The following is a 16150-nucleotide window of genomic DNA, read 5'->3' on the forward strand; positions in this document are numbered from 1 at the left end:
TTCCTCCTCCCAATAGGCTTGTTAAGAGGATTAACCACCTTATTGTGTTCAATGAGAGTCAGTAGACGTTATTTTTAAACACTTTCAGTGCAAATTCCATGGGTGAATTGGGGTCTCTAATTGCAGTTTTTAACTGATACTGTAGATCCAGGATGAATGCAAGATATAAAAGTATGGTCTTATGTAATATTCCAAGAGCTTGGGGTGGTCTCGGAAGAAACTGTTTCTGGCCAGCAATGGTATGGAAAATGGTGAAGATGCTCTTTGGTTCCAGTGCAACTGTTTCACCTTAAGTAGTTGAAGATGAAGTGGTTAAAAAAAAACCAGAAAAGAATTTGGCACATGGCCTTGTTTGCTTACAAGAGACATGTGGGCAGAGGACTCTGGAGTGCTTTGTTTTCCTGTCTCCACCCTTCATTGGCTATAGGGGCCCACTGATAGTCTGTAATCCAGAGGTTTCCAAAATCTTGGGGCTTTTCTTGATGTTTATTTGGGTTGGCTTTAAATACATTTTGTAAAAAGGACAACACCAGCAATAAATAGGCTAAGGTTTTCTTTTTAAATGATTTAGAAACATGTCTGTTGGATTTTATTCAAGGGTGCCAGTGAGTCATTGAGTCCTCCCCCTTTGTGATCCCACCTTCCACTTTGGAAAGATGCTTCAGCAGCTGATAATATGAATGGATATCATTGGATGCAGTGTGTGGGGAAGCAATGAGAAATATACAAAGATTCCCCTGCACCAGATTGGGAGGTGTGACTATATCTGGGTCGGCAGAAATTCTATTTTAAAAAACTCCCTAAACAAGAAACCAAACTTCTTTTGTGAGTTAATTTACTTGGATATAGAGGTGTCTTGTGGATGCAAAGCATTCTAACGTCAGGAGCTGAAGTCAGACGGGACTTTGCCCCCTCAGTGATGTCATTGCTCTATAACTTTGCCCTCTGCACTATGTACAGAGGATTCAGTGACGGGGTTACTCTGGTCATTAGCATCTGACTGTGATTCTGTCACTTCTGTGATGTCATGGTCTTTGTCTTCCCCTTCTACAGTCTCTCCAGTGTTTGGGTTGCTCTGATCAGTAGCTTCTGTCTGGGGTTTTGTGACTTCCATGATGTCATGGTCTTTATCTTCCTCTTCTGCATTATGTACAGAAGATGAAGTGGTGGTGGGACTTCTCTGGTGAGTGGCATTGGACTGGGGCTTTGACACCTTCATTATATCATGGTCTTTATCTTCCCCTTCTGCATTACCTACAGAGAATGCAGTGCTAGGGCTTCCGTAGTCAAATTTCCAGGACATTGTTGTCCGTGATTGAGCAAAAGCAGTATCTTCATTTGAATCCGGCTGTGTCATCAGGGGAAATAAGCATGTGGGAGTGAGTATATCCTCATCAAAGGCACTCCAATATTTTCTTCTCCATCTAGATTCTGCATTGACAAGCTCAGTCACACCCTGAAAAGGCCTCCTTTCCATAGAGTCGTGTTCACTCTGGAAACCTGTCGGGAGAAGTAAAGGGACCCTGATCATGTGTTCTTCAGCTCAACACAAGAAGAATTCCACAAGTATGGTGCTACCCCACTACATCACTGGGTGCCAGAATGCCCCTTTGAACACGATTTTTAAAGCTGTTCCTTGGAACAAGAAGTGCAATACTTTTATTGGAAGAATGAACAAGTATTAGAAGGATGAACAAACCATAAGTAACCAAAATAAAAATTCCAACTAAATAAATATTGTATTACAATATAAATATTTTATAATGTAATTGGCCATGGTTTTATTCTGGGTTATCTCAAAGGGGTAGGAATTGGAAGCACAGTGTTGAAGTGGCTCTGCTCATCTTTGAGAGATAGGTCCTAAAAGGTAGTACTGGGGAATTGTTGCTCCTTCCTATGGGCAGTGGCCTGTGGGTTTCTGCAAGGTCCTACCTTGCTTTTCATGCTGTTTAATATCTACATAAGCCTTTGGTTGAGGTCATCTGTAGATTTGGGTTGTAGAGTCATGGTATGCTAATAACACTGGACTCTTTTTCATTTCCACCTGATTCTACAGAGGGAGTTGAAAGGCTGTATTGCTGTCTGACAGTTGTGAATGAGATGGAACAAGCTGGATCTTAATCCAAGCAAAACAAAAGTACCACTGATGGGTGGACCATCCGATTCAGGGATAGGCTTACAACTTGTTCAGGATGCAGTTGCAGTTCCATTGAAATGTCAGATGTATCTGGGGGTGCAGGAGGTGGTAGCAAGGAATGCCCTTTTCCAGTTTTGTCTGGTTCACAAGCTATAACCCTTCCTGATGAAATTGGACCTTGCCAGAATCATTCATGCCCTAGTGACTTCCATATTGGAGCAATATAACATGCTGACTGGGGATGCCCTTGAAAAGTGGTTCAAAGTAGCAAGTTGTACAGAATGCTGCAGCCAGGGTACTGATGAATGCCCAGCAATTTGATTCCATCATGTGTGATTTGCACTGGGTGCCAATTAGGTTTGGGGCTCAATTCAAGGTGCTGGTATTAACCTTTAAAGACCTCAGCAGCTTGAGACCTGGACACCTCAAGGAATGCCTTCTTCTATATGGTCCTTCCCAAGTGCGCTGTTCATTATCTAAGGCCCTGGTTCAGATCCTATGATCTTGTGAAGCGAACCTGGTGTCAATTCAAGTTAGGACTTTTTAATATTGTGGCACCCAGCTTGTGGAATGCCCTGTCAGACCCATCATTGTATTATTTCAGGAACCTGGTGACTAATTGTTCCAGCTCCTCCCTTAACCCCAGCGACAACTAAGGACCCCTCCAGAATGGTAATTTTTTGCAGGTGCATTCAGCAACATGTCGTTGACACAATAACGGCACATTGGTGATGGATTTATACTGAAGCACCTGCACATCTTTCCTCTTTCTTATTAGTTCTGTGATTCTTCCCCAGTGTTACTATAGCATTGCCAGCTGCAGGGGCACTCTTACACTATATCACAACAAAACAGAACATTTGTGGTATGAGCAATTACAGGATTTCAGTAGGAATCTACAGTATCTTCACAGATTGGAAGCTAAGCAGTATGTCCACCCCAAAATGTTTGCAGGTGCCAACAGTATTGAAAGCAGGATCATGTATAACCACCCCAACACCATCATGAGCACAAATAATCACAAATGCACAATACAAAAAATGCCTGGAGGGGCCCTAACAAAGGAATTATAAGAGAACCAAACAGACAACTACAAACTGAGAAAAATGGCCAGGAGCTCCTGCCCCTCTGGGTGTTCTCTCCTACTTTCTCTGTCTATCTTTGGGGCAGGAAAGGGAATTGTTAACGAATGATTATAATTCTTACATAGTTTGTACTTCTTATACAACTCAGTAAAATACATAATAGGTGAACAGACAAAGTATCAATGTCTTTTTAAAAAAGCAAGGATTGTATTCAGTTAAGGCCTACTCAGAGTAGACCCATACGATATTAATGAACCTAAGTTAATCATCTTCATTAACTTCAGCGGGGCTACTCTGAGTTGGACTAGCATTAAATACCATCCCAAGTATTCAGTTCAGAGCAGGAGAAAGCCTACATCCCTTTTATTTACACTTTAAACTACCAGCTGCAACCATTTCTAACACAATCCCAAAACTGAACCAGAGCAGAGGCCAATCAATTTCCAATAGTTGGTTCCCAGCCTGGTATAACAAGCATTAGGCAACCCACCTTCGTCCTCAAAGCCTCTCTGCAGTTTGCTTGCAGCCTGAAGGAAGTCTGAGAGGTCCAACTTTCCATTCTCTACACAAAGATAAAAAAAAAGTTTACATATAACTTGTGTGCTTAAACAGTAGTCCCCAATTTGTTTCCAGGTATAATTCAAAGTGCTGATTCTGGCTTTTACAAACCTTAGCAATTTGGGACAAAGAACACTTAATTCCATATGAGCATATCTGTTTGCTTAGTTCATCATCTGAGGTCCATTGTTCTATGTGCCATACCCATCTAAGATTAGGTGGTAGTTATAGGATAGGGCCATTTCTTTGGTGTTTCCTGGCTGTGGAATTTAGGCGAGGAGGAATTTGTTTTTTGAAGCAGACCAGCCTAATTCAACATTCCTGAACTTGGTTGTGGATCAGAGTTACACACTTCTTTGGATTTTGTGAAGTAGTTTCAGTCCCAAAAATGTGAAAAATATGTATTTTATGTTAAAAATGAATATACAATGTGCTAAAAGGAAAGGCACTGAAATATGCATATTTTATAGAAGAGTGTGTACAAAATGTGTACAATTTACCTGCATATTTTTCATACGCTGTTTCAGAAAATACATGAAAATGGGACTGAGTGGATTGAGTGTACCTGACATGGAACAAACTGATGGAATTTTCCTACTCCAGAAAAGTTCAGTTAGTATGCACATTCCTAACTTTTATTCAGAATGCAGTTTTTCAGCTTATCGTGTAAAAAGACCTGTTGAGATAATAGGTGTCTGAAAATATTGCCTACTGTTGTTCAAATAATTAATTTTAGAGGGAACATATTTTTAATTATAATTTTGTGATACATCAATAATTTTATAGAACTTTTTTGACATATTTGCCTTAATTATGATTTGGTAGAATGGCATGTTGCACATGTTTTAAATATTCAAAAAAGTGGGACAAATTGAGAAGGAAGACCTGGACTCATGAGTGGCACTTCCAAGGCTAGGGTTGTTGCATGGTTTAAAAATCAGAAGGAAAGTTGAAGAGGAATCGCAACTTGATATGAAGCATCAACCAAGCACTTCTGCTGGAGAATTAGCCACATTTTCCATCCCAGCACCAATTTGATGATGAAATAATCAACAAACACATCCACAAGTTTTGTTTGGCTATGCTTTCCAGCCAAACGCTGTGCCCAGTATTATCTCTTTAACTTGATTTCTTGGCTGAGATACTCACTGTTCACTCGAGTGCGTCCCAGGATCTGTTGTACATTCTCACTGCTCAGGCTGACTCCAAGGCCAGACAGGACTAATTCCAATTCATTAACGTTCACCATACCTTTCTTTATTTTCCTGAAAACCCAAAGAATATTCTGGAAATCTACAGGATGCACAGGAGAAATAAGCACAGTTATTGAGCACCTGAGATTACCATCATCCGTACTTAACTACTTATTTATTATTAGATTTATATCCCTCCTCCCAGTAGGAGCCCAGGGTGGCACATGCTTCAGTAGGTGGGAGTTGGGCAAGCAAAGGAAACCATATTTGACAATGTTCCTTCAGCCTTTTTCTTTTAAGTGAATGCCATGCTTCAACCATATTATTCTTTAATAATCTAACTTATTATCAATCTTTTTTCTTTACACTTCTAAAGAATTCACAATATGCATGTGTAGATATATTTGATTTTCACTTACTCCTACGGATGTTAAAATCAAGGTATTTCCATCATACATAAAAAGCTGCATTTCTCAAGGTGCCCTAATTATATCTAGTTATATCTAACATTAAGTCATGAAGAGTATTGTATGTGCAGCTAACAAATTTACGATGGCATAAGCGATAGGTTTCATGGACTAGAGTGCCACAAGACTCTTGGTTGTTTTTGCTGCAACACAGCTGAATAGCTACTCCTCTGGAAGTCAAAATATCCAAAGTCTCCATCATAACAGTTGGGGCCAGAAAGCAAGCCAGGCCACATAGGTGACAGAAGGCAGGGCTATCAGAATTTCCTCTTCACTCACTAAGACTGAGCCACAGAAGGATTACTATTGGCAACCAGGTATATTTATGCTTTCAGAATACATGTTTGCAGAATGTGTTTGCAAGATTAGAGAAATAAAATAGTAGCAGCTTGTGTGGTACAGTGGAGCTGTGGAGCTCCCCTCCTAACAGTGGCTTCACTGCTACATGGGGAAGGGTAGTAGTGGGCAGGGCTGGCACCAGGTATGACTGGGCCCTTGGGCCTGTAGTGCTGTAGCCGAACCCCCCCAATACCGGTGGTGCAGGGCTAATAAGCCCACTCGCGTGCCCCACCTGCCTCTCATGTTGTCTGAAAGATGTGCGAGTGTTGCATGCATGCAATCCATCACCCAAGATGGCAGCGGAAGTGTCATCCCCTTAGGGAAGCCCCCGCCCATGCGCACACAGCACATATGACATTCACAGTGATGGGAGAAATAGGCGGGGTGTGCATGTGGGCTTATTGAAGCCTGTGCTGCCTACATTGGGGGGGGCATGCCTGCGAGTTCCCTCTCCATGATCTGCGGCAGGGTTGGGTTGCAGGACCTGATGCTGCTGCGGATCATGGAACAGGAGTGCCGCCCTCCCACCATATGGAGGGGCCCTTCAGGGGTCTCTGTGGGCCACAGGGGCCCTCCGTGAGGGCCCAACCTGGCCACTCTCTGGCACCAACCCTGGTGGTGGGGCTGCATGGCTGCATGGGTGCGCTGGCAGAGCTAATATGGTGTTCCTGCCAATTTTTATCATGCAGCCCTGACCTTGCCGCCACCCTGTCCCACTCCAGCCCCATCCAGGTCAGCTGCAGAGGCACTGCCCCACAATACAGGCAGCTATTGAAATAAGCTTTCAACAACAACATCACCAAACCCTAGATATCTGGATTAGCAAAGAATGAGGGTGGTGGTGGTGGTTAAAAAAAAAACAATCAAAAGCAACAAAGCAGAAATCTTTTGATAGTGTAGCAAGAATGAAGGAGAGAGAGAAACAGCTGATAGGAGTGCAGACAGAGAGTGACATGCACTGCAGCAATAAGGAATGCAGCCATCCTTCCTCTTATTGCTCCAGTTTCCCTTCTCATACCCTCTGTGTCTGCGAAGGGTGAGGTTTTATTCACAACTTCCAAGAATTCAGATAAATCCAGAGTCCCAGATGCTGCAATAGAGAAAGACACAGAAGCTGAACTGGGTGTGACTGTAAAGTATATATATATATATACACACACACACACATACACACACACACACACACACATATATATACATATATATATATATATATATATATACATATATATATATATAATATACATATACATATACATATACATATACATATACATATACATATACATATATATATATACATATACATATACATATACATATACATACATACATATACATATACATACATACATATACATATACATATATATATACATATACATATATATATATATATATGTACTACAGCTAAACTCAGCTCTGTGGGTCTGTTCAGGTGTTCCTCCATCATGTGATTCTGATTGCACAAGGTTGGGAGAGAAGGAATGCACTTCCTGGCCCTGGCCCATCTATCGTGTCCCTGTCACCAGCCCAAAAGCCCTCCATGTATTGAGGCTGTTATTAATTACCTGCCCTTCACCCAAAGGTTCCAGGGCAGGTTACAGCATTTTAAATACAGCATCAAAAACAGTTAAAAACAACTTAAAATCACAAAATAGGATGGGTCCTAAAAATAGACGTCTCAGATGTCAAAGGCCAGGGTAAAGAGGGGCATCTTTAGCATTTGCCTAAAACCGTACTGTGAAGTTGCCAGATGCTCCTCGGTGGGGAGGGAGTTCTGCAACTTAGGGAACAACCACAGAGAATGCCCACTCCCAGGCCACCCCCCAAGCTTCTGAGGGTGGTGGAACCACCCAAAGGGTCCCCTCTGCTGATCTCAACACTTGAGAGGTTGAATTTTTACTGTGGAGAACTTTCTCTACTTGTGGAATAGAGTGGAATTGTGTGAGATGGGTGGATGCGTGAGACACCTGAAAAGGGTTTAAGCCAAGGGACTCCATTTCAGATTAACAACTCCCAGATTTCCATGCGCAAGCCCACTTTCTAAAATCTTAATTTCAGAACAAATCATTTGAATTGTGTACATTTCCACATTTGATGAGAGTAAGGAATGTTTTGCAGCTTTCCATATGTCAATGTTCATGCTGATGTTCAGATATGAGTGACATAACCTGAACTCCTGTGTTCAGAGTTTGGATTCTAAAACTCAAAGCAAAATTATTTTGGTTATATTTAAACTATATCATATTACAATATAAAATTTTGATGAATAATTATATGAATAGTGTGATCTCAGCAGTACAATATACAGTACAATATACAGTACAGTATTGTATTATATCATCATAGTAAAAGCAATTTGAAAGCAAATCTGTGCATCAAAATACAAACATATTTTATCAACTTCTGTGATAAAGGGTTCAATTTCTTCCTGAAAATATGCTAAACTTTGAAATCTACCAAATTGAAATATGTTTTTGGTAAAGTTTATGTTTCTGTGTTCATTGTATGTTTTGTTTTCATTAAACTAGTGGGGGAGAATTTCTAGAGTTTGGAAACAAGAGCAAATGGTTTACATGAAAATAATCTAACTAGGACTGAGCAACAAAGGCTTCTCAAAATTCTCCATGCAATTTGTAGGTGGCAAAACGGGGCGTGGGAGGGGTTGAAATCCTTCCACAGTTTTTCTCAGAACACTCTCTTCTGAGAAATTTCAGCTCGCTTAATTTTGAATAAAACTGCTTTTAGTTCATACTGATGGATGAAGAAGGCAATGGGCTGAGAGAGGAGGAATGGAAGGAGTGGGGGGGCCAGGTCAGATGCTTCTTTAAGCAATCTTCAACAATAGTAAAACTGGACCCACAACTGGACCCAAAGTTCACAGATCATGAAACAGGGAAGACCATTTTGCAAACTATTCTCCAGCGGAGACCTGAAAATGAGAAAAAAAAATCAAAGTGTATTAGAACGGGATTTCCAAAACTGTGGTCCATAGACCAACGGTAATCCATGAGCTTCATTCAAGTGGTCCACGCTATATCTCTGGATTTGTAATTCAATGGAATTCAAATTGTAATACAATAAAATATAATATATAAGACAGAAAAGAAGCAATAAAACACAATTAAAATCATACAGCATCTAGCACAGCACATTACAATTGCTACAACAAGCAGAAAAACCATTAAGTGGTCAGCAATTTTCAAGTGGTCTGCGGTGAAAAAAGTTATGGAACTACTGTATTAGAAAAAAAATCTGAGAAATGATGGCTCAGTCCTAAATTTAATGTCTTCATACAGCCTTCACCAACCTGATGCTCTCCAGATATTTTGGACTATAATGCCCATCAACTCCTGGAGGGTGCCAGGTTGGCAAAGACTATTAATAGTCAAAAATCAAGGCTCAGGGTTTCACTACGGGTTGCAGCTCCAACCTAGATTGCTGAAATGGAGGGCTCCTGTGACATCACACAAGCCCACGACACCCCTTGGTGTATACAAAAAGTAATGGATGTAGATTCTCTGCTCTGACAAGAATATACATACATCTCTTCTCTGACTGAACACTTTTGAAATTATTTTGCAGGTTTCAGTTTGAATAGGGAAAATTTGCTTCTGAGAGAGCTCACTGACATCACCACAAACCCACCTCTGCCTCCCAATCCCCCAAATAATTTTGCAGTTTTAAATGTTTATGATTTTTTTCTTTCTATGGCAGGATGTTAAACTCACATACATATTTTAAGGGTGTTGGAAGATCATCTTTTTTTAGTCTGTTTGCTGTCTAATAGTTCAGGATTATGAGCTAATGACAGAGATGTTCTCCTGATAGCCAGGATTCTCTCTCCAGCTTTTAAAGTGTAATGCCAATCAGAGCTCGGGGAAGGCAACACTCTGGATGAAGGAGGTGTAGAGAAATAGTTTGCTGTTTGAATGGGGACAGGGAGGGAGACACAGAACCTCTTCAGACCACAGCATTCCTACAGCTTACCTGGAACATGCTGGGGCAGGGCAAGGGTGGCAGTGAGGTCTGGGCTGTGTGGCGCACTGGCAGAACCATTCCAGCACTTCTGTGGTGTATCTGCACAGCCCCGACTCTTTGCTGCCCTTATTCTACTGTCCAGGTAAATTGTAGCAATGTTGGTATTGTGACTCCTTGGCTCTGTCCCACCACACTGACTGCTGTGGGTATGGGTTGCCCTGAGGCATGACCTTTAAGACTGGACAAGATTGTTGACAGCTAGTAATATTCAGCTGATGTGCCTTAATGGGAGCTATAACGGCCCAAGAAGGCACAGGTGATGGGCACAGGTGGCTCATCTTTTTCCCACCCCCCAAAAGACACATAGATACTAGACAAGGAGAGGGAGCAAGTCAGATCTTTGTGTAATAGGGTTGCCAAGTTCAGGGACTGAGACTGGTCCTGTATCTTTAGGAAAAGAGAAAGTCAGCCAAATGCAGGTGTTCTTGCAACCCTGTGATGGGAAAAACCACAAGGTGGAATTCTCCCTTCCCCCTGCACAACTTTTAAAGATACAGAAGACCTCTTGGAGGCTGGGCCCGGGAACCAAGAGGTCTTCTGTATCTTTAAAAGTTGTGCAGGGGGAAGGGAGAATTCCACCTTGTGGTTTTTCCCATTACAGAGTTGCAAGAACACCTGCACTTGGCTGACTTTCTCTTCTCCTAAAGATACAGGATCAGTCTCAGGCCCTGAACCTGGCAACCCTACTGTGTAAGCACGGGAAAAAAGCATAAACCTGCAATTTCTTGGGGTAGGAGTGGAAGACACACATAGAGAACTAATGCTCTCTGCAATATTCCTATGTGGTTCACCTAGAAATCTGATGGGGGAGCACTATCTGTTGCATTGTTAATACTGTAAGCCTCCACCTCTGCTGCTCAGCCTGTATATCTGTATATAAGCCTCCAATTATCTCATTCAGGTAAGTCCAGTAAGCCTCCAATTATCTCATTCAAAGGAAACAGAACCCAAGGACACAGTTCTCACTACCCGGAGAACTGAGGCATGTATAACAGCTCAGTCTTCTTCTGTGTAAACCTGTTATGCAAATTGTGAGACCAGAAATAAGGTGGGTCTGCACCACAGCAGACGAACCAGCTGGAAGTGCTCTGTTAATGGCATATCTCTCAGAACAGACACAAAGTAGCAAAAGGAAAGCGTGGTGTGGACATTACTATTTCTGAGAATATTGCATTTTTTAATTTAAAAAAAAATTGTTTTAAACTTCACCAGTCAAAATGAAATGGACACCCAGCCTCTGTGGGGGCAACTGTATAAAATAAAATTAGTTTCACTGATTTTCACAGTGACTGAAAGTCTACAACGAACACTGTTGGGTGTATGTGAAAAGGAAAGACTGGTATGGGATATTAGAAGGTATGCCTGAAGAGGGTAATGGTGAGTCAGTGTTATTCAGCCCTCTGCGGAGTCTCTCTAGTCTAGCAGGTTTTAAAAACAGAAACAAAAGAGGTCTGCAGAGATTGTAGCAAGACCTGATAGTCAGCTAATTTGGGGGCTGGTGGTGGAGTTTGGGATCATGTATCACCATCGCCCTTTGCTTAAAGGGATACTTCGGCAAAACCAGAGCTTGGAAAAGTTACTTTTTTGAACTACAGCTCCCATCAGCCCAATCCAGTGGCCATGCTGGCTGGGGCTGATGGGAGTTGTAGTTTAAAAAAGTAACTTTTCCAAGCTCTGACTAATTGCTGAGCTAATAGGACCTGCAATGGGAGATGTGGGAGCAGGCCAAGCATAGAAGACACAATGGATAAACAAGGACAGGTTCAGCCGGTGGGGTCTCTTGATGAACATGTAGGGTGGGGTGGGGACACACAGAAGACACAAGTTTGATGTTGCCTGATTTACATAAATTTCAGAAATACTGCAATAAGCCCAGTCCATGGAAAGTATAATAAAATGAAATGTGTCAAGACATGATTATACAGCAGATCTTGAACTTATTACCCAAAGGTTGTCAGGCAGGGCTTCAGCCTGTGAACTATCACTGAGCCCCGACCAAAGGAGAGAAGCAGAATGTGGTGAACCGGCCCAGCCAAGGAAGCCCCCAAAAGCAGGCTACAGCAGGTCAGTGTTTCTCCACCTCCCACCCTGCTATATATAAAAGTTTGTGTCTGAGGCTTATCTCTAGTGTGAGAGGTAAAAAACATGTTCTTGTTGAACACAAGTTGTCCTTTGCCCTGTTCACTCCACCCTTGACTGTGCAGGAACTGGGTCTGATCTACTAAAATTAGTGCATGTAACTGTTTCCATATAGCCCTCAAATTTCTGCAGGACTTTGAGGCAGATCAAAGGCTCCCCACGCTGCATCCAATGAAATGTAAAAATAATACCCATAGGCAGTAATGTAGTGGCAAATTCAGAAGTGCAGATCCCTTCATGATAGTCACACCACATGTGCTCATTTCCACATTCTCTCATCTCCCTTGCTCTTGGGTCCACAGTCCACTACAACAGATGCCCCTAAGAGCCAATCAGCATGATGTTGCGCTGTGTGTAGTTGTGTTGCTTAATTTTGTTTAAAAGCAGCACCACAGCAGCAGAGAGTAACAGCAGATGTTGAAATGCGAGTGTGCCAGCGTGTGCGTGCGTTTGCCTAAGAAAGCAGGCTTTTAACCTGCATCAGCATCACTGAGACTTGGTAAAATAAGAAAAGCTACTTTATTTATAGAAATACATAGTATATAGAAAAGGTATACCTAGTCCTAACTAACTAGCTAAGTTGGAGGCGTAACGCCCAGGTGTAGGAGTTAGCCCCATGCTCGAAGAGAAAGCAGAGACAAAGGGATCTCTCCTCTTTCCCGGACAGCCAGAGAAGAAAGGAATGGAAAGGATGGAAGGAGAAGGGACAGGTAAGCTTCCCTAAAGGCGTCACAGTCTAGCGACAGAAGGAAGTCAGTCAGAGCATCACAGGTAAAAGGTAAACAAAGCCTATCCATCTGGAGGACCCTAGCCCTATCTTTCTTCTGGAGCTTAAACAAAAGAACAAAACAGGAGTTGCTCTTGCCCCCCTTCCAACACATGAAAGGGGAGGCTGTGTGTTAGCTACTAAGAAGAGTCTTCTCGCTGGCTGATTCACCTCTTTTCTCTTTTGTTGGTTTTATTCAGTGCAAAAGGACAAGGACTTTTCTCAGTGGCTAACATGCTCCCTTTTCATGCTGATTGGCTCATACAAAGGGACCGGGCTGGGATCCTGCTCCTAAAAAAGTAATGGGTCTATGTCCCCCCACGACCTCAGATGACTACACCCCTGCCCATAGGCCTGAGGATGAAGGTTATCACGTACCAGTCATATTGATGCGCCTGAGAGTCTGATGCATTTCATCATTGGTCACCAGGATCCCCAAGGTGTGCAAGGCCAGGAGGAGATTGCTGATGTGAATCATTCCGAACTTAAGGGTGTTGAAAACGGTGCAAGCCCTGGACAGGCCTGAGCAGGATAAAGCCTCTGGAAAGTAAGGATAACAGTGCATTAGTTGCTGGAACTGACTGTGAAAGGGGACAAGGAGCAAAGCCTTTTGGGGAATGGCCATAGCTCAGTGGTAGCATTGCATGCAGGAGGGCCTGGCTTCCCATAGCCATCTGGTTGGCCACTGTGAGAACAGGATGCTGGACTAGGTGGGTCAGTGGCCTGATCCAGCAGGCTCTTCTTATGTTATTAATCCCCAGCATCTCCAGGTAGGGCTGTGAGAGACTCCCTGTATGAAACTTGGGAGAGCTGCTGCCAATCAGTGTAGATAATACTGAGCTAGAGAGGTCAGTGGGTCTGACTCAATATAAGGCAGCTTTCTATGTTCCACTACAGGGGGGGAAATATGGAGAAAGGGGACCTAATTTGTCGCCTCTTGCAGACCCCTTGCCCTGCAAGAGGACAACCTCACACTTACAGCAGGAAGAGCCTGTACTTTTGGGGTTCACTTATTATTTTGGGATTAACCATTCTCCAGGTAATAGTCATGTTGTACACATGCAATTAGTTTGGGTGGTAGAGCCCTGAAGTGGCAGTGGACTGTTCCACTTCAAACTCTACTTGGAAGATGTTGGCACGTGCGTACAGAGATCATACAAGGAAGAAATCCAAGTGTCGCATAGAACAGTAAATAAGCCAGGCCAGGCAAGTTTCTTGTAAGAGTCTTTACTAGGCAAAGACATTAGACACAGTTCTATCCACAAAACGACTTTTCCCCCACACTGAGCTTCTGCAAGAATCCCTTCTTATCTGCTTGCCAGCCAGCTGCTGACCTTGGCAAACCTGGCGCTCTGTTCTTCCAGCTTAACCCTTCTGCTTCAGGTTTTCCTCTCTCTGCTAAAAACCCTGTCTGTGAGTCTCACATAATGCTTCACTGACCAACAGCCCCCACCTGAGACTCACAGATTACAAAACTTCATTGTTCATCATTACATTTCTACAATATTAACTTTTTCATTTCAATACATATCAGTACATGGTTTGTTTCCTTACAGTTTCTATTTACATTTTCAGTTCAGTTCTTGTTTCTTTATTTCTTTATTCACACATTTCACAATGTTTTGTTCACTTTTATTTGATAACACATTTATATTTCATTCTTCAATACAAAACTTCCACATGAGATCCATTGTTTCTTTATCTATTGGTCCTTCTTTTTCCCATTCTACCGGATATTCATCTGTCTCATCATTTTTGTGTGTAACATTAAATGTGAATCTCTGAGGTGGTTGTCCTTTCGTTTTTCTTTCTGATCTCCTAACAGTATCTATTTCCATTTCTTCCTCACTCTCTATTTTACTTGGACCTGCACCTGTGTCTGCACTTGTACCTGGCACTTCTGTATCTTGCATTGCCATGTCTTCATTTCTCAGCCTTTTTACAGTACGTTTGCCACTGTGTATGAGATCAGTCAATGCAGTTCTCAATGGAATTTGATGCCCAAAAGGAACATCTGCTGCTTCCTGCTTACTTGCACCTTCAAGGATAACTGTTTGACTGTCTCTCCAAGGTTTATCTATCACCTTTATGCTTCTGCTTAACACTAATTGTTGTTTCTCAGGCAACCAAACTCTATAATATGAATTCTGAAATCCCAAAACGCGTCCTGCCTGAGCTCTTGAGCCTAATTTACCATGCCTTTTCTGTTTTGCAACATGTACCCAGCATTTTGCCCCAAAACGCTCTATGTGTTTCACCCTGGGCTTTCTTCCAGTCAACTTCTCATATGGAGACATGCCTATCACTCTGTGCACAAGACGGTTCTGAATGTATGTAGTGTACAGAATACATTCACCCCAATAAGTGTTATTCATATCTGCATCTGCTAGCATGGCTCTCATTGAATCCTGCAATGACCGGTTCCTCCTCTCTGCAGTTCCGTTGGAGGATGGGCTGAAGGGAGCAGTGAGACTCTGTATTATTCCCTTCTTTTCCAAATATGTTTTAAATGAATTACTGGTAAATTCCCCACCTTGATCTGATTTGATATTCTTGATAACAACCCCATATTGTGTCTCTGTCCTCTGTATAAATGCCTTTAATTTCTCTTCTGCTTCACTTTTCTTTTTCAATAAGAATACATGTGTAAATCTGGAGAAATCATCCACAATCACTAAATAAAACCTTGCTCCACCTTTTGAGCACTGGAAAGGTCCAGCCAAATCCACATGTATGAGCTGATAGGGTTTAGTGGTCGTGCTTTCACAGCTCTTATTTACCGGAGTCACAGTCATTTTTGTTTTATAGCATACCTCACATTCATCCACATGCTCACAATGTGTTAATTTCAAATCTTGACTATGCTTTGGAGTATTTTTCACTTTTTCATAATGTGCGTGTCCCAATCTTCTGTGCCATTCATGTAAACAATTTTCATGTTTATTTTTATTAACTCCTATCCAGGCACACGTGGGTTTATCAAGCTTGCTCTCAACCATAAACATTTGGTTCTGTAATTTCCCTTGCATACATATGTCACCATCCTTTCTCACAAAACATCTATCCCCTTCAAATGTAATTATACAACCTATTTGAGCCAATTTTCTCACTGATAGAATGTTATATTTTAAACCAGAAACTAATAACACATCTGTTAATATAGTTCCCAAATTACATAACCTGAGCGTGCCTCTTGCAATTGCGTCCTGAGTCGATCCGTCAGCCAGATAAATCTTCTCCTGCACTGGCTTTGAAGTGTAAAATAAACTAGAGTCTGTGATCAGGCAATTAGACGCTCCGCTGTCGAGAAGCCACTTAGAGTTAATTAGTTTATTGTCCTCCTTAGTAACAAAGTTCACGCTTGTTCTCTGACTTCCAAAGTCCCTGTTATTTCTCTTCTTCCTTAAACAATGTCTCTGTAT

General features: G+C 42.0%; 1 protein-coding gene across 1 annotated transcript in view; it reads right to left on the reverse strand.

The window, feature by feature from the left end:
- Nucleotides 1–843: 843 nt before the first annotated feature.
- The window catches only part of LOC133368037 (uncharacterized), a 36754-nt gene continuing 21447 nt past the window's right edge, over nt 844–16150 (reverse strand). The window contains exons 7-11 of the mRNA XM_061592118.1: nt 13107–13309; nt 6798–6869; nt 4930–5073; nt 3713–3784; nt 844–1500 (exon numbers count right to left, since the gene is read on the reverse strand). Of these exons, the coding sequence (XP_061448102.1) occupies nt 923–1500; nt 3713–3784; nt 4930–5073; nt 6798–6869; nt 13107–13309 (1069 nt within the window). The 3' untranslated portion in view covers nt 844–922. The remainder of the gene's footprint in view (nt 1501–3712; nt 3785–4929; nt 5074–6797; nt 6870–13106; nt 13310–16150) is intronic.

Source organism: Rhineura floridana, chromosome 11 (genome assembly GCF_030035675.1).
Source record: "Rhineura floridana isolate rRhiFlo1 chromosome 11, rRhiFlo1.hap2, whole genome shotgun sequence".
Taxonomy (NCBI): domain Eukaryota; kingdom Metazoa; phylum Chordata; class Lepidosauria; order Squamata; family Rhineuridae; genus Rhineura; species Rhineura floridana.